Source organism: Aegilops tauschii, chromosome 5 (assembly GCF_002575655.3).
Source record: "Aegilops tauschii subsp. strangulata cultivar AL8/78 chromosome 5, Aet v6.0, whole genome shotgun sequence".
Lineage (NCBI taxonomy): Eukaryota > Viridiplantae > Streptophyta > Magnoliopsida > Poales > Poaceae > Aegilops > Aegilops tauschii.
The window spans coordinates 56020305-56044549 of record NC_053039.3 but is presented as its reverse complement, the minus strand read 5'-3'; the positions used below and the strand labels follow the sequence as shown (position 1 = coordinate 56044549).

The window sequence follows — 24245 nt, the reverse complement described above, 5'->3', positions numbered from 1 at the left end:
AACGATATGTCTACATGTATATTTTTTCAGATTTTTTTGAGGTGTGGAAAAAGTATTTCCTCTGAAAACTAATAAAGAGCTCTATGGAGCTCAGCCTCTGCTTGCACTTTTCGAGATTTTTGCCCCTATGTATTTTTCTTGTGTTTCTTTGTGTCAGCCCAACCCAAATTGCCAAGGGACAAACAACAGTACAAGCAAAGACAAAAAAAAACACAGCACAATTGGAACACCCAACATATCGACAGAAGCAGAAAAAACAGCCACAAAAAACAAAGGACAGGCGGAGGGGGAACATGACAAAACATTAATGATGTCATCTTACTTGAACACTAAGTGCTCATCTAGATGAGCCCTAGAGGGACCCATAGATTAATACTCCCTCCGTCTCACAATGTAAGATATTTTTTGACACTATACTAGTGGAAAAAACGTCTTACATTATGGGACGGAGGGAGTAACATTTAAGAGTTCAAAAAGGTAGATTAACAACATTTACTAGTCCAGGTGGTACTAAAGATTAGCAATACACTGCATGAAACAGATATGTTCAATCTATATGCTGGCCACACGCTTACACCACTATATTCAGTAGAGTGCCACTCGGGAAATCAGAAGAAACCTGCAAGCGGTAGGATATTCAGAATTCACATGGCTATAAAAAGATCTTTCATCTCGCATGCTAGCGTCTTTCTATTTTCCATGAAAATGTTAACAATTGAGATGATTGTCACTAACCCGAAAAGAAAGGAGCATTCCGGCATGGCTGGTGTTGTTGGGCTTCTGCCTCGACGTCCATCGGTGTCGCTGCAGCAGTGTCCTGTTCTTCACTGAACTTGAATGGTGGCTCTGAAGATTTGCCCCCAGATACAATGTTCACCTTCTCATGGACCATGGTTGGTGCACTAGCAGTAGGAGTTAGAGCACGTGCCGGTGGTTCGTCATCTTCCATCATGTCCAGAATCATGCCATCCTAATGAATTGAGTTGAGTTAATGCAAGCTTATCACATGAAGTGGACCGAGTTAACACAATAAGCTTATGTATCATGAAATGAATCGAGTTAATCTTGGTATGTTTGCCATGTGGATCGCCGGATGCTTTCACTGTGATCCTGTGGATGACTTAATTGACCATTGGGTGTACTGATCCAATAAGGCCAAGAAGTTCTTAGGATCGTCTTAGATCTGATATGGTACTACCACTGCTAATTACCTGCTAACTATCCAGGTCAATTACTGCCAGTTCCTAACTTGGCATAATAAACGAACTATGTTTCTTTACTACTCCCTCCGTAAAGAATTAGTGATCTAAACGCTCTTATATTCCTTTACAGAGGGAGTACCAATCTAGCTAGAACTCATGAAACAAAATTGTATGCTATGCGGAGGATACTACTTACCATACCATATGGAGGCAGCAGCTCTAGTTTGATCCTCTTAGGATCAAGGAAGATGGAGAATCCATGGCTGGCCACCACCTCAACACCCTTCCTCTTCATATTCATATTCATCGGCGCCGCAAGGTCAGTCATCTTCCTCAGGACAAACCCAAGACACTAGCAGTACTTGGGGTACTTATAGCCTAATTAATTGTCCTGATTCACAGGATTTTACCCTGTAATGGCGTCCGGGAACGAAGAAGAGTTGACCCGCGAACCATGGTGACCTGGATCCTGATGTCGCCTCACAAATCCAGAAATAGTTTAAACCATGTGGTGTGCAATCGTCTATTGACTAATCCTAGCTAACGTTTTGCGCGTTGGCGATTAAGTTTCGTAATCTTGTCGCGATAAAAAATAAAGACCTCTCTGACTAATAATCGGTGCAAGTCTTGTGTGTACTTTGTAGGCACCTCACCCTTTTGACTTTCAAAGCGAATATGGGGTCATGGCCTCATGGGGCCAGAGGTTTTTCTTTTCTTGATGCACCAATGGTACCAATACAAGTCTGTCAAATTACATTAATATTTTTATTTTAATATATTTTTGTTGGCTGGATTATTTATAAGTTTATTTGCGGTGGATTTATATTCATGCCATGAATCCATCATGAGTTTACATATCATCCCCATTGAGATGATGAGACAAATTTGTCCAAATGCTTCCATTAACAGGTTGGCACTACTGCAATTCATACTTCTTTCCAGTTCACAAAAATGGACTGCAGAAAACTGCACTAGTAGCCCTGAAGAAAATTGCACTAGTTACAACTTACAGATGCATAAACGCAGTCAATACGATACAAACTAGGACTGACTTATACACATTCACTGAGAGTAAAGCTGGGACTATAACAAGCTGCCTTGCTGCAAGCAGAGAAACAATCACCCGATTTTCTCAGAAAACAGAGAAATGGTACAATCCAACCTGAAAGCTATAATGAACACAAGCGAACCCTACGGATTTTATCGACAACTACAAACTGCACACTGATATGATACAAATGAAGCCTAAGAAAAGAGATCACCCTGGTCACACTAGCAATCGAATAATGCTGTCTACTACTTTGACTGCAACTATGTTTATTAGTTAACATCTTGTTTTCCTCCTGTAAGTCACTGCAAAAACTTGCTATTCTCAGGATCTGTCCAAGTCAAACGTATTCAAGTGCTGTTAATGTTTTAACAAAGTGTTGTATTGCTCAATACTTTCTCCTTTCAACACCTTATGAGCTACATTCAGAATCTCGGTCACCTGCGAGAATTGCGGAAAACGATTATGAATTGTAGAACCTTCACGCTAAAAGCTGCATGTCCATATTATTATAAAAAAAAGTGCAGGACTAGTTCCATGGATATTTATGCAGTAATGCTCTTACCCCAGGGTAGTGCTTCAGGACAGGAGAGTAATGGTCAAGTGCTATATAGATTTTACCAAGAACCTTTAAGAGGGTCTCGACCTCATCGCCAAGTACATCAACCTGAATCACATTAGGAAAAGAATTATGAATTATATCACCACCTACATAAAATGGATAGTTAACAAATGGAGGAGTCCCATTTGGATTTAAAAATTCACTCCATCTTGTCTAGATTCCAGAACCACGTTTTTATTTGGGTGGACTGCAAAACAAGCATCATGTGTTTCTCTAAGAGAAATGTATATGTAATTAACCATTAGGCATTCTTTCCTATTTTTACTTTAGAATCTTGAGATACCATTCTTCCTCTACATAAGTCCCAACTTCGAAAATTACTTGGAATTTTGTTGAACACGTCACCTTAGAACTCAAACCAATCGAAAAGCAAAATGAAGCGACGCAAAGAAGGCTAACCTCAGCTTCTGCTTTTTCGAGATTCGAGCATTTAATCTCGAGTATTTGTTTATACCAGAATTCCTTCTTCTTTAGTACAGCAACTTGCTGCACCAGTGGGTTGAACTGACGAATTATTCTAGTCAACCTGCACCAAATTATAAAAAATGGCCAGTGCATTAGGAAATATGAAATAGACAGTCCTCTTCAGTAACATGCATATATTTTATTTTTGAACAGTAACATGCAGATGTTTAGAATAGGTCTGCATACTCTGGTGAAGTGAGCTTGCTGAGCAGGTGCGATTTTAATTAAATAAACATCAACATAAAAAAAGGGGGGGGGGGGGGGGGGGGCGGAATGAGTGTTAACAAATCTGTGCACCTTATATCATTTTGTTTCATACTTTGCGCTAATCTGCTTTCGAAATCACTGTATGCTTTAGATAGTTTCTCCATGCTAACAAGGGTGAATTGCTCTAGGGGGCCTGCATCATCTCCTATATGACCATCTGTGCACGGCACTGATGTTCTCTTCATTTCCCGGACAGTCGCGTCAAGTGAAGCATTTTGCTCTTTTGCTTCCTCCAAAGCAACAGACATGGAAGCTAAGCTTTCAGTCAGCCCAACTATCTCTTGCTTGCACACATGGATTTGCTGGATGGCCTCATCCAGACAGCTCTTCATTGAACTCGACTCGCCTTTGAACTCCAAGATCAGCAGCTCTTGCTCGCACACTTTCTCCCTGAACATCGTAAGCTCATCGTTAACCAAGTCGAATTCCTCATGATGCTGAACCAGTTTTGATCCTACCATAGATACAAGCTGCTCATTTTCATACTTGAGCTTACGTTTATCCCCAGACATGGTAAGTAACCGCTCTTCTTTCTCCAGAAGCAACTCTCTGAGGAAGCACTCCTCCTGGTTGTGATCATCAATCTGATTTTCATAACTGCCAAAAACTTCTCTTAATATAGACAGTTCCAATAGCTCTTTCAAGTGGCTCTCAATCTTCAGATCTTGAAGCTCATCACTGAGTTTTGACTCGGACAGTGAGTGGCGTGCGACATCGGTCTGCGCATCGACTACTTGTGCAGAGAGCTGCTTAGCTTCCTTTCTTCTGTCAGACAGCAAACCTCGGAGATGCTCATTTTCGTCGAGCAGAGAACCAATCCTGTCCTTCAATCTGCATAGCTCATCATCCTCATTGCGATCAAAACCAGAGCCCTCTTTCCTCGAGATAATTCCATCCATTTTGGAGATAGTCTGAAGCAGCTTTGATTTGATGAACTCAAGCTCTCTCTCTTTCCTAAAAGGCAGCACGGCTCCATCCTTTGCAAAATGCCTTTTCAGCCTGAACAGCTCTTCAGTCGTCTGATGCAGCTCGTACTCGTGCTGCCTTCTCAACTTGAGCCATTCAGACTTCAGAAAAGCCGTGATCTCTTCGCCCCGCAGGTGCTTCAGGAGCGAAAAGTCCGGGATGTCATTGTCATCTTTCATCTCCAGAGAGTTCGTCTCCTCTGCTTTCTCGAGACTGCTGTGGGGAGGGAGTACGCTGGACTCTGAAGCTGCCACAGCGGTCAGGATACAGGTAAGCTCGTCTCGTAGCGCGGCGATCTCGGAAAGGTTTTCCCTGCAGCTCTTGCTCAGTGTGCTGATACAGTTGTGGTTCTCACATAGCTTCATCTCAAACTCTCGTCGCAGACCACAAATGTAGCCCTGGATCATGATGTCCGAGAGCTCTCTCTGCAGATCATACTCTAACTGCAGAAAGATAAGAAAACCATAGAAGCTGTTACTCCCAAATATGGGATTATTACAATGACAAAGCCATGGAATTTGTTAAGTCTACGAAAGGTCGGATCATTATTAAAATTAGCAAAGATGATAATCAAATATTAAAGTTTTTATTCGAATTATTAGTAATAAAGGAACCGAGGACATAGTGTTAGTGGGCCAGTGGCAACTGCCTGCCAAGCAAGGCAAACAAATCACAGATATAGTGGCAGTGGCAACTGCCTGCCAAGCAAAGCAAAATGCAGCGCATCAACCTTCCATAGTCGACAGCAGTTACCGGGCAGGCAGTTGAGAAGCAGAGGCTGTGTTGGGGTGACGAATATTTGGGGCCAAACTGTTTGGATCACTGGTTTTGAAGTCAGACTGCTTGGATTGCTGGAATTTTTTTTTGTTTCCCCTCTCTGTTTTTTTAAGCTACACGTTAGTATACAAGATTGCAACAGGATTATGTGTGGAGTCTGTATATATCTATCTATCCACGCCATGAAGCAGTCAATTGCCCTACCCACAGACTAAGTGCTCATTTATTAATTGATTGAATTGAATGAAACAAGGAGCAGCGAAGAAGTGAAATGAATTGAAGCCAGTTGACCGACCAAGAATGGCGGCTGCTGTTTCTCGGAAGGGGGAGAAACATTGAAGGGAATAAATAAATAAACCGAAGAAGAAGAAGAAGAAAAAGGAGGGGTGGTGTGAGGAACTCACGGGTTCGGCCGCCGGCGCCGGCGCCATGTCCGCGGAGCCAGACCCAGCCGTCCGCCTCGGCGCCGCCGAGGACGAGAAGCGGTGCCGCCTCTCAAATTTCGCCGGGGCTTCGGGGGCGGGAAACCAATACGAAAAGAGTGCGGGGGGAAGCAGCAGAGAGGGAGGCGCGATGAGAGAGAGGCGGAGAGGGATACAGCAGTGCGCGGCGCACTTTTGCAGCAAAGGCGGCTGCTTTCGCTCTGGCTGTCCCGTCTCGCTCGGCGCTCGCTCGTTGGTGGGGAGAGGGGCGGTTGCTTGCCAGTTGGAAAGAACGAGAGGAAGAAGAAAAAATGAGCAGGAAGGAAACTGCTGGAGGAGCGTCCGGGACGGGGAGGATGATGCGGCGGCGGTTGCTGGCTCCGCTCCGCTGGTCGTGGTTGCCAGTGGCCACACGCACGCTCAAGCCGGGTCAGCCGGTCAGGGAGCGGGGAGAAGGGGGCGAGCGGCGACGTTGACAGCGAGGGCGGGGGTTCCGTGACAGCGCGGGGTGGTTTGTCGGAGGGCGGTTGGATGCCTCATCACGACCAAAACGAGGAACGAGGGGGTCGTTGGCGGTCGCTGGCTCACTCACGGGTCGCCCGCTCCGTTCGTTGCCTTGAGATTCGCGACACCTCACTTGCCCTTTGATGTGGACTATTTTTACACTGTGCTCCTCCTACTACGCCAGTAGACTGGCAGCATCAGCACATGTTTTTTTTTGAGGACCACGAGTGAATTACTCAGTGGTTAGGTTACATTCTGACACCATGATCTGGTGCAGTCTACTGGGAACCTTTGCAAACAGCAGAAAATCCTCTGCCCTTCTCGCTTCAGCTGCCAGTTCATGAGCTAGCGTATTCTGCTTCCTTCCCGTATGTATTATGGTGTGATCCAAGAAATCGTTCAGGCAAGCCTTAATGTCCGCTATCCAGGGAAAACACTTCGACCGGTTTTGGTTTTGCATGGACAGGTTTTTCACCAGGTCAGCGCAGTCCAATTCCAGCGCAGTATGCCCCCTGTATATTTTCCTTAATTCCGTCAGTCCTATCAGCGCAGCCGCAGCCTCAGCTTCCTCCACGCTAGAGCAGCTGCCGATATGGCGTCCGACAGATATGATAACCGATCCGTGCCAGTCTCTAGCAACAGCACCTGCCCAGCTTTCCCCAGATCCCATGAGAAAGGACGCGTCAGTATTAATCTAATCTTGACTACCCCTGTATCCGGCGCATTCCACTGCTTTGCATCTGGTTGTGTGTTGCTGTCTTGCTCAACATCAAGTGTCATCCTGTTCCCTTGTTCAGTCTCGAGCCCTGCATTTGCATAGCTTCTTCTAGCTCCTCCTCGTACCTCAGCAGGAAACGCGTTGATCCCAGGACAGTATCTCTTCCATCACCATGTACCACATTATTCCTGAGATGCCATGCTTGCCAGAGTAGCAACATGATTCTGTTCCTGGTGTTCTCAGGTTGTGATCCAAGCAGCAGCTGTAACCAGTCCTCTCCCGTGTAACTAAAGCTCTCTTCCTTCGGCAGACCCCATGTTTCTCTCAGCGCCTGTCTGAGTGCCCTGCTCCTTGTGCAGGCAATCACCGCGTGGTGCTCATCCTCCCTCCCATTTCCACAGATCTCACATGTGTTGTCAAGAGCAATAGTACGCCTGAAGACATTGTGTTTTGTTGCTAAGGAGTTGGTAGCGACCCGCCATCCGAAAATCTTTATTTTCTCAGGGATGCTTGCTTTCCAGATCAAATCCCATATGCTTCGGTCTCCCACTTCATTGGAAGAACTCGATGCTGCTGCTTTGGAATTTCTTTTCAAAGAATCTGCGAGTTTATAAGCACTCCTAACAGTGAAAGCTCCTGACTTTTCATAATGCCACGCCACACAGTCCTGTGCATCACACTCCGGGATTTTAATTTTGCATATCTCTTCGGCGTCGAAGGAGTGAAAAATCTGTTTGATTAGCGCCGTATTCCACTCTTTTGTACCCTGCATCATAAGTTGGTTCACCCATCTAAGCCTTGAACTCCGAGTGAACTTTGCAGCATGTAGTCCATTCTTTCTCGGGATCCATGGATCCCTTTGAATCTGAATGTTTTTTCCATTTCCCACTCTCCAAACCAACCCTTTCTTTAAGAGTTCCAAGCCAAACTCGATTCCTCTCCACACGGGTGAAGCATCCGAGGAAAAAACCTTGTCTAGGAGATTACCATGAGGGTAGTATTTTGACTTAAGAACCCTTGCGCAAAGGCTATTTGGGTTCTGAATTAACCGCCACGCTTGCCTTGCCAACAAGGATTGATTAAATAGGTGCATATCCCTAAATCCAATGCCCCCATCCCTCTTTGGTTTTGTCATGTTCTCCCATGACATCCAATGTACTTTCCGGCGGTCATCTTTGTCACCCCACCAGAAGTCTCTGATAATCTTCTCATACTTGTCACAGAAACTTTGGTGCAGCTTGAATACTCCCATGACATGAGTTGGCAAGGCCTGAACCACCGACTTGACATGCACCTCTTTTACTGCCTGTGACATGAATCTTTCGTTCCAGTCATTGCACCTTTTACCGAATCTGTCCATGATGGGCTGAAAATGCTCATTCTTCATTCTCCCTTCAGGTGTAGGCAATCCTAGATACTTGCTTTCAAAAGTTGTTGACTCCACACCTAGAATTCCTTTAATTTCCTCTCTAGTTTGTGTAGGACAACACTACTGAATAAGAGCGAACATTTGTTCTGGCTAAGCAATTGTCCCGAACTTTTCTGGAATAAGTTGAGGGTCTCTTTGATCTTTACTGCTTGGTCCGATGAGGCTTTGAAAAATAGGAGGCTATCATCCGCGAATAGCAGATTCGCAATGCCCGGGCTCCCCCGGGCAATCTTCAGCGCTGAGATGCCACCTTCTGCAATCTCTTTATTCAGTGCACAAGCTAGCGCATCTGCCACAAAGAGGAAAAGGTAAGGACTAAGCGGATCCCCTTGCCTTAATCCTCTAGATGGGGAGAAAGCCTCGAGAAGTTCTCCATTGCATTTCACAGAAAATCTAACTGTCTTTACGCAAGTCATAACCCATGAGATCCACTTTTGATGGAAACGTAGCTTCTGAAGGGTGCCTTCCAAGAATCCCCAATCGACACGATCATATTCGTTTGCCAAGTCCAATTTGTAAGCACAGTATGTGTCTCTTGGATTTCTGCTATGCTGAATCTTGTGGAAACACTCAAAGGCAATGATTGCATTATCCGTGATCAATCTTCCTGGTATAAAGGCACTTTGAGATTCTGAAATAATTTCATCCAGGAAAGGCCTAAGCCGATTCACCATGATCTTCGAAATGACCTTATATATGACATTGCAAAGGCTTATGGGTCGATAGTCCTTTATGCTCTGTGGGTTGTTACCTTTGGGGATTAAGACTATGACAGTCTCATTTATTCCTTCGGGCATGATGCCGTCCTCAAAGAACATTATCACAGCCTTGGTCACCTCTTCTTTCATCACACCCCAATTCCTTTGAAAAAACCTCGCCGGAAAGCCGTCCGGCCCCGGTGCCTTGAGTGGACCGATCTGGAATAGAGCGTCACTCACCTCTTCTTCCGTGACCTGTTTTATGAGGGTATTGTTCATATGTTCATCCACTCTTTCTGGCATCAGATCGATCAGATCCTTTGGCACCACTCCCTCATCCTTTCGATACAGTGTTGGGGTTTTCTTTTAGGCCAACTCTACCGTGCGACCCCAAACGGACGTCCGCTTTATCCGGATTCAGTCCGTTTGGGCAGGGCAATGGGGTCGTGTCCGGGCCTGTCTTGAAATGCGGTGGCCGTGCGCCCATCGCGCGACCACATCCTTTGGCCCCATCCTGTCCGCCACGGTAAAAAATGCTCATATATTCATATAAAAACAAGTTTGCGCGTCTAAATATTAATTGTCTGAAAATAAAAATAGTTTTACAACCCAATCGAAATTGTCTCTAATAAAATAGTTTTACAACCAAATCGAAATTGTCTTGAATGAACATAATGAACCAATACATCTATTGGTTGCCAATGTGACTCCACGCGTGCTCAACCAAGTCATTTTAAAGATCCAAATGCGAGTGCCAATCATGCAGTTCACGATGAAATTGGACAAACTGTTCAAACGTGGCCGGTTCTTGGTGCAGGGGCTCAACATTTTCACCTTGATAATCAAATCCTTGGTCGAAGATCCTGTCATCACGCTCGTCCTCGACGATCATGTTGTGCATGATCACACAAGCAGTTATCACCTCCCAAAGCTTCCCTTCATCCCATGACAGTGCAGGGTTTCGAACGATACCCCATCGGGATTGAAGCACACCAAAAGCACGTTCCACATCATTTCTAGCACTCTCTTGCATTTGGGCAAATCTCTTTCTCTTCTCACCTTGGGGGTTCGAGATTGTCTTCACAAAAGTTGACCACCGAGGATATATACCATCAGCTAGATAGTATCCCTTGTTGTACTGGTGGCCATTGATCTCAAAGTTGACAGGTGGGGAGTGGCCTTCTACGAGCCTTGCGAAGACTGGAGAACGCCTGCAACACGTTGATATCATTGTGAGAACCTGCCATGCCGAAGAAAGAATGTCATATCCAAAGATCCTGCGAAGCCACCGCTTCTAATATGATAGTGCACGCTTTGACATGCCCCTTGTACTGGCCCTGCCAAGCAAATGGACAGTTCTTCCACTCCCAGTGCATACAATCTATGCTGCCAAGCATGCCTGGATAGCCTCTAGCTGCGTTGGTCGCCAACAATCTCTCTGTATCGGCGACAGTTGGCTGCCTCAAGTACTCAGGGCCAAACACTGCCACCACGGCCTGGCAGAACTTGTACAGTGACATTAGACATGTGGTCTCACTCATACGCACATACTCATCCACCGGATCACCTGAAATTCCATATGCAAGCATGCGGATTACCGCGGTGCATTTCTGGTAAGAGGAGAATCCAAGCTTGCCAAGGGCATCCGTCTTGCACTCGAAGTATGGGTCATGAGCAACCACTCCCTCTCGGATACGATTGAACAGATGCCTTGCCATACGAAAACGGCGACGAAATTTATCTGGCTTGAAGAGCGGGGTGTTCGCAAAGTAATCGGCATAGAGCAGGGCATGGCCTCTCTCCCTGTTGCGGTTCAGGTTGGGAGCACGGCCAGGGAGTGACCCCCTGTACCGAGGAAGTTGTCGTTCAATGTGGTCGTGAACGACCAGTGCAGCCACCACAAGATCTTAATCATCCGACGACGAATCGTCCGATGAATAAATGAAGTGGTGGAAGAAAAATTCATCTCCACTGTCCATACCTTTGTGGGCAAAGTGTCGAACACCTTGCGGTCGTGGTGGCAAAGGGGCCGCGAGATCACCTCGATGCAGCAGGGGTGGTTGGCAGCCGACTACTGGCCGCTCTGGAGCACTCATCGGAAGTTGCCGTGGCCGCCGTGGTACATCAGCGGCGGTCGTATCCCCTCTACCACCGGCTATGGCGGCGACGACCAAATCTCCTCCAATCGACGGCCAAAACTACGGCGAAAGCACGAGCGTGGTGGCGGCCATGTCGAGACGTGGTTTGGTATGGACGGCCGGGGGGTGCGCAGTGAGGAGGCGGCCGGAGAATAGTGGCGGCGCCGGCGGTGGGGCGGGGCGGGGAGAGGGGGTGGAGGCGTTGGAAGCGAAGGGACTGCTAGTGTCCCCGACAGGCGGGCCACGGGGGGACAAGGGCGTGCGGCGAGCCCGTCAGCGCGATGTCCGTTTCACCCCAAACTCGGCACAAGTTTGGGCCGGGATGGGTCGGAAATGGACGGAATCCGGACATTTGTCCGTTTGGGGCCGCGCTATTCGTCCGTTCTATCCCAAACGGATGCACCCGGACAGGAAGGGGTCGCGCGGTGGAGTTGGCCTTACGTTTGGGGATGCACGTGTAAAACCGGCATAGACCAGTACTACACAAAATAAACAGGTGGAGAAAAAAATGTAGAAAAACATGTAGAGAAAAAATGTTCATTCCCTAAAAAAAAGAGAAAAAATGTTCCATGCATGAACCGAGTTTTTTCCCCCGGGTATGCATGAACCGACGCTGTCTGTTTTTTTTAACATAACCGAGGCCGTCTCTTAGTTTCAAGTGATTTGATATTGCGAATGCCGAATATAGAAACTTGGTCAAACTTTAGGCTCAAGACAAAAATTGACATACGAAGTAAATGGAACGGGGATTCTAGAAGGCATTGCAAAGTAAAACCAGGAGACGGTTATCAAGGATTAAAAACGGAATGTACAGAGATAAAGAGAATGGATCAAAGTTGGATTATATAGTGAGATAAAATTTTGGAAATAAGCAACGTACGATTGATGTGTATTTCACTTAAACCTCAGAGAAAGAAGCATCTGTCCTTTCATGCTATGCATTCAAAAAGATAAAACTCACGTGGGACTCTAATGTGCACGACATTGCAATCCATGTGTTCTTTTTTACTTGTCATGCGTTTTTATAATCATGTGGATCGATCTGAGAGGCCTTATTTTGACTGGTCTTATCTTTCGTTCATGCATCCAAATTGAACCCTAGGCACGAACCCTAGGGGCACCGGCGGAGTTTCAGCAAGGCTGAAAGGGTCATGGCCTGCCCTTGGCTGGAGCAAAATAAAGTTTTATATGAAGTCTAGCCCATAACAATATTGATTTTTTTACTTTGTTACTACTCATTATACTATCCGGCCCGCCCAATAGTTTTTTGGTAGCTCCGTCACTGCCTGGGGGTAAAGCAGTTGTTGTAATTCAAAAGTTTCATAATAAGCAGTATTTCCCCCTTTGAATTCAAAACTTCCAAACAAAAGACCGACATGCATAATCTAGCATGAAATGTACGGATTTAGTAGTGGGAAATAATTCAAAACACTAGGCACGAAGCACTACTTCCGACCCTTTGACTTTATTAGCCGATGCAGAGCTCAAGATACCATAGTATATATAGCCGCCACAGCATCACCCTAATTTGTTTTGTTTGTTAAAGGTGAGTATATGTCTTGTACGTTTCATGTTGATTGATTGGTTGCTTTGTACTAGTAGTGGAGTTGGTATATCACTTTAGTACATTGCCTTAGCTTTATGCTCAATCCTTACTCGATGACCCTCCTGGCAGGCATACAAGGAAGACAGACCGAGCGAAGGAAAGGGATTGCTCTGTGATATTTTGTTGTTTACTCCCACTCTTTGAGCAATTGTCTTGCCCAATATCGGTAGTTTGGCTAATATTTTTCTATCACGAAGGAGAGGGTGGGAATATGCCATTGTATTATTTTGCTATCATGCATTTTTTAAATCTTTGGGATCATAGCGCCCCGACTAGTGCTCCTTTTTTTCATCTGCATGCGTTCTCGCTTTCTCTCTCCATCGTACCATTTCGGCTCAACCTTTCTGCTTTCCTTTTCCAAGAAACTCATAGGAACTTTGTGTTTTCATATAGACAAAGAATAGGCTCTACATGTGGAGGTGGCTGATGTCTACTACCGCAACTTTATTCTTGTAGACTCTGTTGGGCCTCCAAGCGCAGAGTTTTGTAGGACAGCAGCAAATTTCCCTCAAGTGAATGACCTAGCTTTATCAATCCGTGGGAAGTGTAGGATGAAGATGGTCTCTCTCAAAAAACCATGTAATCAAATACGAAGAGTCTCTTGTGTCCCCAACACACTCAATACAATTGTCAGTTGTATAGGTGCACTAGTTCGGCGAAGAGATAATTATAGATATGTAATATGGATGGTAGAAATAGCTTTTTATAATATGAATAAGTAAAAACAACAAAGTAACAAGTAGCAAACAGCGAGCAAAACGGTATATCAATGCTTAGAAGGCCCAGGGTTCATGCTTTCACTAGTGATACTCTCAACGTTACTAACATAATTGAATTATATGATAATCCCTCAAAGTGTAGCAAAGAATCACTCCAAAGTTTCTATTCCTATCAGAGAAAGTAGGATGAAATCGCGTAGGTAATAACCACCTCAAACTTGTATTTCCAAATCTATTGAACCACCCCAAAGTGTCACGAATAGCCCTAGAGATCATACTATGACAACACCATATGATACGCATCAATCAACTCGTATGTCACCTGGATTACCCCATTGTCACCACGGGAATTCGCGAGTGAGACATGCATTAAGTGATCTCAAATCCAAAGTATTCAATCCGGTAACAAAGAAACCTCAAAGAGCAAGACTCAATTCACCACAAAAGATATAGAGGGGAAGAACATCATGTTGGGGAACGTAGTAGAAAACAAAAGAAAATTGCCCTACGATCACCGAGGAACAATACCAAGATGCATAACGGGTTGTGATCAACGATCGTTACCGACTCCAGGAGTGCAGGGGAAGTAGACGAGTCGGTGTAGATCGTACTTGGAGTCCCTCGAACATCGATGATGATCCTGCGGACCGTCCTCGAACGATCCCTCGAACAGACCGAAAGCACGACCTCTCTACTTGGTTGCAAGCGTACGGTCTTCATGATCTGGCGACGCTTCACCGTCCAGAGCTAATCGTCACCGGAGAATTAGAGGGAGAAGATTAGAACCACACGAGGCTTCTAATTATGAGGATTAGAGGTGGCTAGGGCTCGCTCTAATTAGTCAACTAGGACCAACTAGAACGTGCACTAGATCAACTAGAGGAGGCTCCAAAACTTGTGTTAACATAGGGTGGAAATCCACTAGTATATATAGGTCAGAGGGGAGGGAGAGGGCAACCACCAACGGGGGAAAGTCCCCCTTGGGGCGCCGGACATAGGGGGAGGAGTAGGACTCCTCCCCAAGTCCAATTCGCCCCCCTTACAAGGAAAGGGGGGGCCTTCCTACTTGGGCCCTTGTGGCCCCACTTGCCTTCCACCTCTTGGCCTTTTAAGGCTCGTTAATATTTAAATTAAATATAAAATGTTCTAAATTTTTTAAGATCATTACATATATAATTTAACATCATCGGAAGCATTTTCCACCTATATATAATTAATCGGTAATATCCGGTGTTACCCGATATTTACCGAAACCCTTCCGGTGACCCCGAAACGCTTATGGAACCTCTTGGAACTATTCTAGATATTAATGAAACAATTCCACCAATATATTCTCATTACTCCCGTCCTACTAACACTCAGCAAATCATGGTTACCTTAAGCTTGTGACCCCGTAGGTTCGGTAAATCATAGACATGAACGAAACCCCTTCGTTCAATGACCGATAGCGGAACCGTGGACATCCATATTGGTCCCTATGATTACACGAATGATATACGAGTGAACCTTTGGTTATCATGTGATGCTCCCTTTGCTTCGCGATACTTTACAGAACTCGGTATGCATCGGTATCCTCTCGAGTCATCGCCATGCTCACTATACCGTTGCTCCCGTTACCGGTTTTGTTCTTCTTTCTCGTTGACGTGTTCCGGCATCCCTATGATGTAGTCACATGTGTCTCGCCGGACAATGATGGATGCCGTCACACCAAGAGGGCCCTGAGAATATCTCTCCATCGTCGGAGGAGCAAATCCCACTCTCGAGCTACCCGGTCACTTGTCAAACTTTATGGTGAGCCTGAAAGTTGTCATTATGATCACCTTGTTACAGAGGACGTTTGAGCAACCCCAAAGCCCACCATCCGGTAGGAAGTGACTGTGATACTCTCATGGTCTAAGGAACTAAAACACATGCTAACACTCTGTGTTATAACAGATGATTTCAGACGATATAATCACAAAGTATAGCAAACAAGTATTGGGTCGATTCAATATGATCGTTCTTCTAACGTCATACCCTCAATGTTGTTTTAGGACTATCGTTCCACTTAAGAAAATCCTAAGATCCGGAAAACGTGATCACCAACAACACTTGATCCAGTCTTAGAGGCGAGACCAAGAATTTATTGTTTACTGTTTATAATTCCACACGTGCATATGAGTTTTCCATTGACTCGCATATTCTAGGATCATAGCAGTTATAGCATGAAATATAAACTCTTAATTGTGAATAATGAAAATATAATAATACAATATTATTGCCTCTAGGGCATATTTCCAACACATCATATGATCCAACTATATTAACAAAGCTCATGATACATCAAGACCGTGCGATATAAGAACACGAGAGAGAGAGAGAGAGAGAGAGAGAGAGAGATCAAACACATAGCTACTGGTACAAACCCACAACCCCTAGGATGAACTACTCACGCATCACCATGGAGGCAAAAAGGATGATGAAGATGGCCTCTGTGATGGACTCCCCCTTTAGCAGGACATCGAACCCCCCCCTTCAGCAGGACATCAAAAAAGGCCTCCGGATGAGATCGCTTCGGAACATAGGCTTGCGGTGGCGGAGTAAAAGTTCTAGGTTACTTTTCAGAGATTTCTGGATTTATAGGCGTTGGAATCACATCAGGAGGGGCCCTGACACTAGTAGAAAAAGGGCCATTTGTCTCGGTTCGTAGGGCCCATTTGTCCCGGTTGGGGAACCGGGACTAAGGGTCGGTACTAAAGCCCTATACCTTTAGTCCCGGTTCTTACACCAACCGGGACAGATGGGCCTCCACGTGGCCGCTGCGGCGAGCCCAGGCAGGAGGGCCTTTGGTCCCGGTTGGTAGCACCAACCGGGACCAAAAAGCATCCATGCGTCAGCAGCTGGCAGGAGATGAGGTTTTTTTTGAAAGAGGGTGGTTTAGGGGGTTTTGGGGGGTTAATTTAGGGTGTTAGCTAGCTAATAGAGAGAAGTGTCCTCTCTTATCTCCGTGCTTGGTTTACCAACGCTACTGCTATGCCTAAACATGGGTTAGATTGAAGTGAATGCAACATGTGGTGCATGTCGAAAGTAATACTAATCCTAACTTGATCAAGTTTGGATTAGTACTACTTTCGACATGCACCACATGTTACCTTCACTTCAATCCAATCCATGTTCATTTCACCCACTGATATATAAAAACTCTTCATGCTCGCATCATGCATCATCATAATAACAAGTCCTACTAATCATCATCATACAACTTCTATTCGTTATTAATAACAAGTCATACGATCATCATCCTCATAGTCATCGAACCGACCCAACTTAATTGTTCTTAGCACATGATCATCAGTATTAGGTAGGACCTAAATACCCTCTTTAAGGTAAAATAGCATAAAACAATATAGGCCCTGATTCTCCATTATGAAGAATGGAGATCATCCTGTCTCCAATTCTTGCGCTTCGCTTCCTTTTGCTTCCAAGAACCTCCTTACGACTGTCCATACATTTTTTCCATTCTTTAATTAGCATGTGTTCACCGGTTTTACAAATCCGGTATGGACAGGTGAGATTCGTAGGATGACCTGGCTGTATGTTCAAAACATCAAGGCGACCATTCTGATACATCAAATGAGGCACACAATCCATCGGGATTCTCTGTTGAAGAACATAGTAATAACTTCATAGTTAGCAATGATGTACTAGTTTTAGAAGTATGCAAAAGATGCACGGATGTCGTAATAGTAAAAAATCTTACCAGGGTATCTCCATAGAAGTTACCGTGGTTCAACACATGCACTAGTGGCACGTATTGACCATAATTTCGAGGAGTATCATAATAGGTATTGTAATTCTCAAGGTCAGTACAAAATGCGATCAGATGATTTTTCTCCTGATAAGTTAATTCAGAGCCATCGGTGTAGTGGGTTTTGTCTACCATCTTCCGCACATTGTTTGAAGAATGAAAATAAGCTGTCAACTATTTTGAAATAAACAATATAAATGTTGGAAATATGCCCTAGAGGCAATAATAAATGATTATTATTATATTTCCTTGTTCATGATAATTGTCTATTGTTCATGCTATAATTGTGTTATCCGGAAATCGTAATACATGTGTGAATACATAGACCACAACATGCCCCTAGTAAGCCTCTAGTTGACTAGCTCGTTGATCAACAGATAGTCATGGTTTCCGGACTATGGACATTGGATGTCATTGATAACGAGATCACATCATTAGGAGAATGATGTGATGGACAAGACCCAATCCTAAGCATAGCACAAAATATCGTGTAGTTCGTTTGCTAGAGCTTTTCCAATGTCAAGTATCATTTCCTTAGACCATGAGATCGTGCAACTCCCGGATGCCGTAGGAATGCTTTGGGTGTGCCAAACGTCACAACATAACTGGGTGACTATAAAGGTGCACTACGGGTATCTCCGAAAGTGTCTGTTGGGTTGGCACGGATCGAGACTGGGATTTGTCACTCCGTATGGCGGAGAGGTATCTCTGGGCCCACTCGGTAATGCATCATCATAATGAGCTCAATGTGACTAAGGAGTTAGCCATGGGATCATGCATTACGGTACGAGTAAAGTGACTTGCCGGTAACGAGATTGAACAAGGTATTGGGATACCGACGATCGAATCTCGGGCAAGTAACGTACCGATTGACAAAGGGAATTGTATACGGGATTGATTGAATCCTCGACATCGTGGTTCATCCGATGAGATCATCGTGGAACATGTGGGAGCCAACATGGGTATCCAGATCCTGCTGTTGGTTATTGACCGGAGAGGCGTCTCGGTCATGTCTGCATGTCTCCCGAACCCGTAGGGTCTACACACTTAAGGTTCGGTGACGCTAGGGTTGTAGAGATATTAGTATGCGGAAACCCGAAAGTTGTTCGGAGTCCCGGATGAGATCCCGGACGTCACGAGGAGTTCCGGAATGGTCCGGAGGTGAAGAATTATATATAGGAAGTCCAGTTTCGGCCATCGGGAAAGTTTCGGGGGTTATCGGTATTGTACCGGGACCACCGGAAGGGTCCCGGGGGTCCATCGGGTGGGGCCACCTATCCCGGAGGGCCCCATGGGCTGAAGTGGGAAGGGAACCAGCCCTTATTGGGCTGGGGCGCCCCCTTGGCCTCCCCCTGCGCCTAGGGTTGGAAACCCTAGGGGTGGGGGGCGCCCCACTTGCCTTGGGGGGCAAGCCACCCCCTTGGCCGCCGCCCCCCCTCAGATGGGATCTCCAGGGTGGCCGGCGCCCCCCAGGACCCCTATAAATAGTGGGGGGGGGGGGAGGGAGGGCAGCAACAACACAGCCCCTGGCGCCTCCCTCTCCCCCTGCAACACCTCTCCCTCCCGCTTGTGCTTGGCGAAGCCCTGCCGGGATCCCCGCTACTTCCACCACCACGCCGTCGTGCTGCTGGATCTCCATCAACCTCTCCTTCCCCCTTGCTGGATCAAGAAGGAGGAGACGTCGCTGCTCCATACGTGTGTTGAACGCGGAGGTGCCGTCCGTTCGGCACTCGGTCATCGGTGATTTGGATCACGACGAGTACGACTCCATCAACCCCGTTCACTTGAACGCTTCCGCTCGTGATCTACAAGGGTATGTAGATGCACTCCTTTCCCCTCGTTGCTAGTATACTCCATAGATGGGTCTTGGTGATGCGTAGGAAATTTTAAAATTCTGCTACGATCCCCAATAGTGGCATCATGAGCCAGGCCTATGCGTAGTTACTATGCATGAGTAGAACACAAAGCAGTTGTGGGCGTAGATGTTGTCAATTTTTCTTGCCACTAGTAGTCTTATCTTGTTTCGGCGGTATTGTGGGATGAAGCGGCCCGGACCGACCTTACACGTACGCTTATGTGAGACAGGTTCCACCGACTGACATGCACTAGTTGCATAAGGTGGCTAGCGGGTGTCTGTCTCTCCCACTTTAGTCGGAACGGATTCGATGAAAAGGGTCCTTATGAAGGGTAAATAGAAATTGGCATATCACGTTGTGGTTTTACGTAGGTAAGAAACGTTCTTGCTAGAAACCTATAGAAGCCACGTAAAAACTTGCAACAACAATTAGAGGACGTCTAACTTGTTTTTGTAGCATGTGCCTTGTGATGTGATATGGCCAGAAGATGTGATGAATGATATATGTGATGTATGAGATTGATCATATTCTTGTAATAGGAATCACGACTTGCATGTCGATGAGTATAACAACCGGCAGGAGCCATAGGAGTTGTCTTTATTTTTTGTATGACCTGCGTGTCATTGAATAACGCCATGTAAATTACTTTACTTTATTGCTAAATGCGTTAGCCATAGAAGTAGAAGTAATCGTTGGCGTGACAACTTCATGAAGACACGATGATGGAGATCATGATGATGGAGATCATGGTGTCATGCCGGTGACGAAGATGATCATGGCGCCCCGAAGATGGAGATCAAAGGAGCAAAATGATAATGGCCATATCATGTCACTATTTGATTACATGTGATGTTTATCATGTTTTGCATCTTATTTGCTTAGAACGACGGTAGTAAGTAAGATGATCCCTTATAATAATTTCAAGAAAGTGTTCCCCCTAACTGTGCACCGTTGCGAAGGTTCGTTGTTTCGAAGCACCACGTGATGATCAGGTGTGATAGATTCTAACGTTCGCATACAACGGGTGTTGACGAGCCTAGCATGTACAGACATGGCCTCGGAACACACGCAATACACTTAGGTTGACTTGACGAGCCTAGCATGTACAGACATGGCCTCGGAACACGGAAGACCGAAAGGTCGAGCATGAGTCGTATAGAAGATACGATCAGCATGGAGATGTTCACCGATCTTGACTAGTCCGTCTCACGTGATGATCGGACACGGCCTAGTTAACTCGGATCATGTTTCACTTAGATGACTAGAGGGATGTCCATCTGAGTGGGAGTTCATTGAATAATTTGATTAGATGAACTTAATTATCATGAACTTAGTCTAAAATCTTTACAATATGTCTTGTAGATCAAATGGCCCACGTTGCCCTCAACTTCAACGCGTTCCTAGAGAAAACCAAGCTGAAAGATGATGGCAGCAACTATACGGACTGGGTCTGGAACCTGAGGATCATCCTCATAGCTGCCAAGAAAGATTATGTCCTAGAAGCACCGCTAGGTGAAGCACCCATCCCAGAGAACCAAGACGTTATGAACGCTTGGCAATCACGTGCTGATGATTACTTCCTCGTTCAGTGCGGCATGCTTTAGAGCTTAGAACTGGGGCTCCAAAAGCGTTTTGAGAAACATGGAGCATATGAGATGTTCGAAGAGATAAAAATGGTTTTCCAAGCTCATGCCCGGGTCGAGAGATATGAAGTCTCCGACAAGTTCTTCAGCTGTAAAATGGAGGAAAATAGTTCTGTTAGTGAGCACATACTCAGAATGTCTGGGTTACACAACCGCTTGTCTCAGCTGGGAGTTAATCTCCCGGATGACGTGGTCATTGACAGAATCCTTCAGTCGCTTCCACCGAGCTGCAAGAGCTTTGTGATGAACTTCAATATGCAGGGGATGGAAAAGACCATTCCTGAGGTATATTCAATGCTGAAATCAGCGGAGGTGGAGATCAGAAAGGAACATCAAGTGTTGATGGTGAATAAAACCACTAAGTTCAAGAAAGGCAAGGGTAAGAAGAACTTCAAGAAGGACGGCAAGGGAGTTGCCGCGCCCGGTAAGCCAGTTGCCGGGAAGAAGTCGAAGAATGGACCCAAGCCTGAGACTAAGTGCTTTTATTGCAAGGGAAGTGGTCACTGGAAGCGGAACTGCCCCAAATACTTAGTGGACAAGAAGGCCGGCAACACCAAAGGTATATGTGATATACATGTAATTGATGTGTACCTTACCAGTACTCGTAGTAGCTCCTGGGTATTTGATACCGGTGCGGTTGCTCATATTTGTAACTCAAAACAGGAACTGCGGAATAAGCGGAGACTGGCAAAGGACGAGGTGACGATGCGCGTCGGGAATGGTTCCAAGGTCGATGTGATCGCCATCGGCACGCTACCTCTGCATTTACCTACGGGATTAGTTTTAAACCTCAATAATTGTTATTTAGTGCCAGCTTTGAGCATGAACATTGTATCTGGATCTCGTTTAATTCGAGATGGCTACTCATTTAAATCCGAGAATAATGGTTGTTCTATTTATTTGAGAGATATGTTTTATGGTCATGCCCCGCTGGTCAATGGTTTATTCTTGATGAATCTCGAACGTGATGTTACACATATTCATAGTGTGAATACCAAAAGATGTAAAGTTGATAACGATAGTCCCACATACTTGTGGCACTGCCGCCTTGGTCACATTGGTGTCAAACGCATGAAGAAGCTCCATGCAGATGGACTTTTGGAGTCTCTTGATTACGAACCATTTGACACGTGTGAACCATGCCTCATGGGTAAGATGACCAAGACTCCGTTCTCCGGAACAATGGAGCGAGCAACCAATTTATTGGAAATCATACATACCGATGTGTGCGGTCCAATGAGTGTTGAGGCTCGCGGAGGATATCGTTATGTTCTCACTCTCACTGATGACTTAAGTAGATATGTGTATGTCTACCTAATGAAACACAAGTCTGAAACCTTTGAAAAGTTCAAGGAATTTCAGAGTGAGGTTGAGAATCAACGTGACAGGAAAATAAAGTTCTTACGATCAGATCGTGGTGGAGAATATTTAAGTCACGAATTTGGTACGCGCTTAAAGAAATGTGGAATCGTTTCACAACTCACGCCGCCTGGAACACCTCAGCGAAACTGTGTGTCCGAACGTCGTAATCGCACTCTATTGGATATGGTGCGATCTATGATGTCTCTTACCGATCTACCGCTCTCATTTTGGGGCTATGCTTTAGAGACTGCCGCATTCACTTTAAATAGGGCTCCGTCGAAATCCGTTGAGACGACACCGTATGAATTATGGTTTGGGAAGAAACCTAAGCTATCGTTTCTAAAAGTTTGGGGATGCGATGCTTATGTCAAGAAACTTCAACCTGAAAAGCTCGAACCCAAGTCGGAAAAATGCGTCTTCATAGGATACCCTAAGGAAACCATTGGGTATACCTTCTACCTCAGATCCGAAGGCAAGATCTTTGTTGCCAAGAATGGGTCCTTTCTGGAGAAAGAGTTTCTCTCGAAAGACTTGAGTGGGAGGAAAGTGGAACTTGATGAGGTGATAGTCACCCCTTCCGAACCGGAAAGTAGCACAGCGCGGGAAGATGTTCCTGTGGTGCCTACACCGACTGGGGAGGAAGTTAATGATGATGATCATGAAGCTTCGGATCAAGTTACTGGTGAACTTCGTAGGTCCACAAGGACACGTTCCGCACCAGAGTGGTACGGCAACCCTGTCCTGGAAATCATGTTGTTAGACAACGGTGAACCTTCGAACTATGAAGAAGCGATGGCGGGCCCGGATTTCGACAAATGGCTAGAAGCCATGAAATCCGAGGTAGGATCCATGTATGAAAACGAAGTATGGACTTTGACTGACTTGCCCGATGATCGGCGAGCCATAGAAAATAAATGGATCTTTAAGAAGAAGACAGACGCGGATGGTAATGTGACCATCTATAAGGCTTGACTTGTCGCTAAGGGTTATCGACAAGTTCAAGGGGTTGACTACGATGAGACTTTCTCACCCGTAGCGAAGCTGAAGTCCGTCCGAATCATGTTAGCAATTGCCGCATTCTATGATTATGAGATATGGCAAATGGACGTCAAAACGGCATTCCTTAATGGCTTTCTTAAGGAAGAATTGTATATGATGCAGCCGGAAGGTTTTGTCGATCCTAAGAATGCTAACAGGGTATGCAAGCTCCAGCGCTCCATCTATGGGTTGGTGCAAGCATCTCGGAGTTGGAACATTTGTTTTGATGAGATGATCAAAGCGTTTGGGTTTACACAGACTTATGGAGAAGCCTGTGTTTACAAGAAAGTGAGTGGGAGCTCTGTAGCATTTCTCATATTATATGTGGATGACATACTATTGATGGGAAATGATATAGAATTCTTGGAAAGTATAAAGGCCTATTTGAATAAGTGTTTTTCAATGAAGGACCTTGGAGAAGCTGCTTATATATTAGGCATCAGGATCTATAGAGATAGATCAAGACGCCTCATTGGTCTTTCACAGAGTACGTACCTTGACAAGATATTGAAGAAGTTCAATATGGATCAGTCCAAGAAGGGGTTCTTGCCTATATTGCAAGGTGTGCAATTGAGCACGGCTCAATGCCCGACCACGGCAGAAGATAGAGAAAAGATGAGTGTCATCCCCTATGCCTCGGCCATAGGGTCTATTATGTATGCCATGCTGTGTACCAGACCTGATGTAAACCTTGCCGTAAGTTTGGTAGGAAGGTACCAAAGTAATCCCGGCATGGAACACTGGACAGCGGTCAAGAATATCCTGAAGTACCTGAAGAGGACTAAGGATATGTTTCTCGTTTATGGAGGTGACGAAGAGCTCGTCGTAAAGGGTTACGTCGACGCTAGCTTCGACACAGATCTGGATGACTCGAAGTCACAAACCGGATACGTGTATATATTGAATGGAGGGGCAGTAAGCTGGTGCAGTTGCAAGCAAAGCGTCGTGGCGGGATCTACATGTGAAGCGGGGTACATG

The 24245-nt window shown here is 45.5% G+C and overlaps 3 protein-coding genes across 3 annotated transcripts; all 3 read right to left on the bottom strand.

Moving 5' to 3' along the window:
- Positions 1–286: 286 nt before the first annotated feature.
- On the bottom strand, positions 287–1748 carry LOC109736387 (uncharacterized). Its single transcript, XM_020295609.4, has 3 exons — positions 1399–1748; positions 736–970; positions 287–619 (listed from the first exon to the last, which is right to left on the bottom strand). Exons 1-3 carry the CDS (start codon positions 1528–1530, stop codon positions 609–611), a joined length of 378 nt encoding a protein of 125 aa, XP_020151198.1. The 5' UTR covers positions 1531–1748; the 3' UTR covers positions 287–608.
- Positions 1749–2086: 338 nt separating this feature from the next.
- On the bottom strand, positions 2087–6279 carry LOC109736380 (WPP domain-associated protein). Its single transcript, XM_045228338.2, has 5 exons — positions 5752–6279; positions 3635–5013; positions 3272–3398; positions 2816–2917; positions 2087–2691 (listed from the first exon to the last, which is right to left on the bottom strand). Exons 1-5 carry the CDS (start codon positions 5776–5778, stop codon positions 2611–2613), a joined length of 1716 nt encoding a protein of 571 aa, XP_045084273.1. The 5' UTR covers positions 5779–6279; the 3' UTR covers positions 2087–2610.
- A 3572-nt stretch (positions 6280–9851) lies between these two features.
- Positions 9852–10836, bottom strand: LOC141022550 (uncharacterized). The gene is made up of 2 exons (XM_073498811.1): positions 10497–10836; positions 9852–10318 (listed from the first exon to the last, which is right to left on the bottom strand). The coding sequence occupies exons 1-2, from the start codon at positions 10834–10836 to the stop codon at positions 9852–9854; spliced, it is 807 nt and encodes a 268-aa protein (XP_073354912.1).
- Between the last annotated feature and the right edge of the window lie 13409 nt (positions 10837–24245).

Bases quoted from the DNA above. Each gene is read 5' to 3' on its own strand.
- LOC141022550 (XM_073498811.1), bottom strand. From the start codon at position 10,836: ATGGCAAGGCATCTGTTCAATCGTATCCGAGAGGGAGTGGTTGCTCAT. The intron at 10,319-10,496 runs GTATGCACTGGG...GGCGTTCTCCAG, and splicing joins CATGCTTGGCAGCATAGATT to TCTTCGCAAGGCTCGTAGAA.
- LOC109736387 (XM_020295609.4), bottom strand. From the start codon at position 1,530: ATGACTGACCTTGCGGCGCCGATGAATATGAATATGAAGAGGAAGGGT. The intron at 971-1,398 runs GTAAGTAGTATC...TCAATTCATTAG, and splicing joins TGCTGCCTCCATATGGTATG to GATGGCATGATTCTGGACAT.
- LOC109736380 (XM_045228338.2), bottom strand. From the start codon at position 5,778: ATGGCGCCGGCGCCGGCGGCCGAACCC. The intron at 2,918-3,271 runs GTTAGCCTTCTT...AATGTGATTCAG, and splicing joins TCGAAAAAGCAGAAGCTGAG to GTTGATGTACTTGGCGATGA. The intron at 2,692-2,815 runs GTAAGAGCATTA...CAATTCTCGCAG, and splicing joins TCCTGAAGCACTACCCTGGG to GTGACCGAGATTCTGAATGT.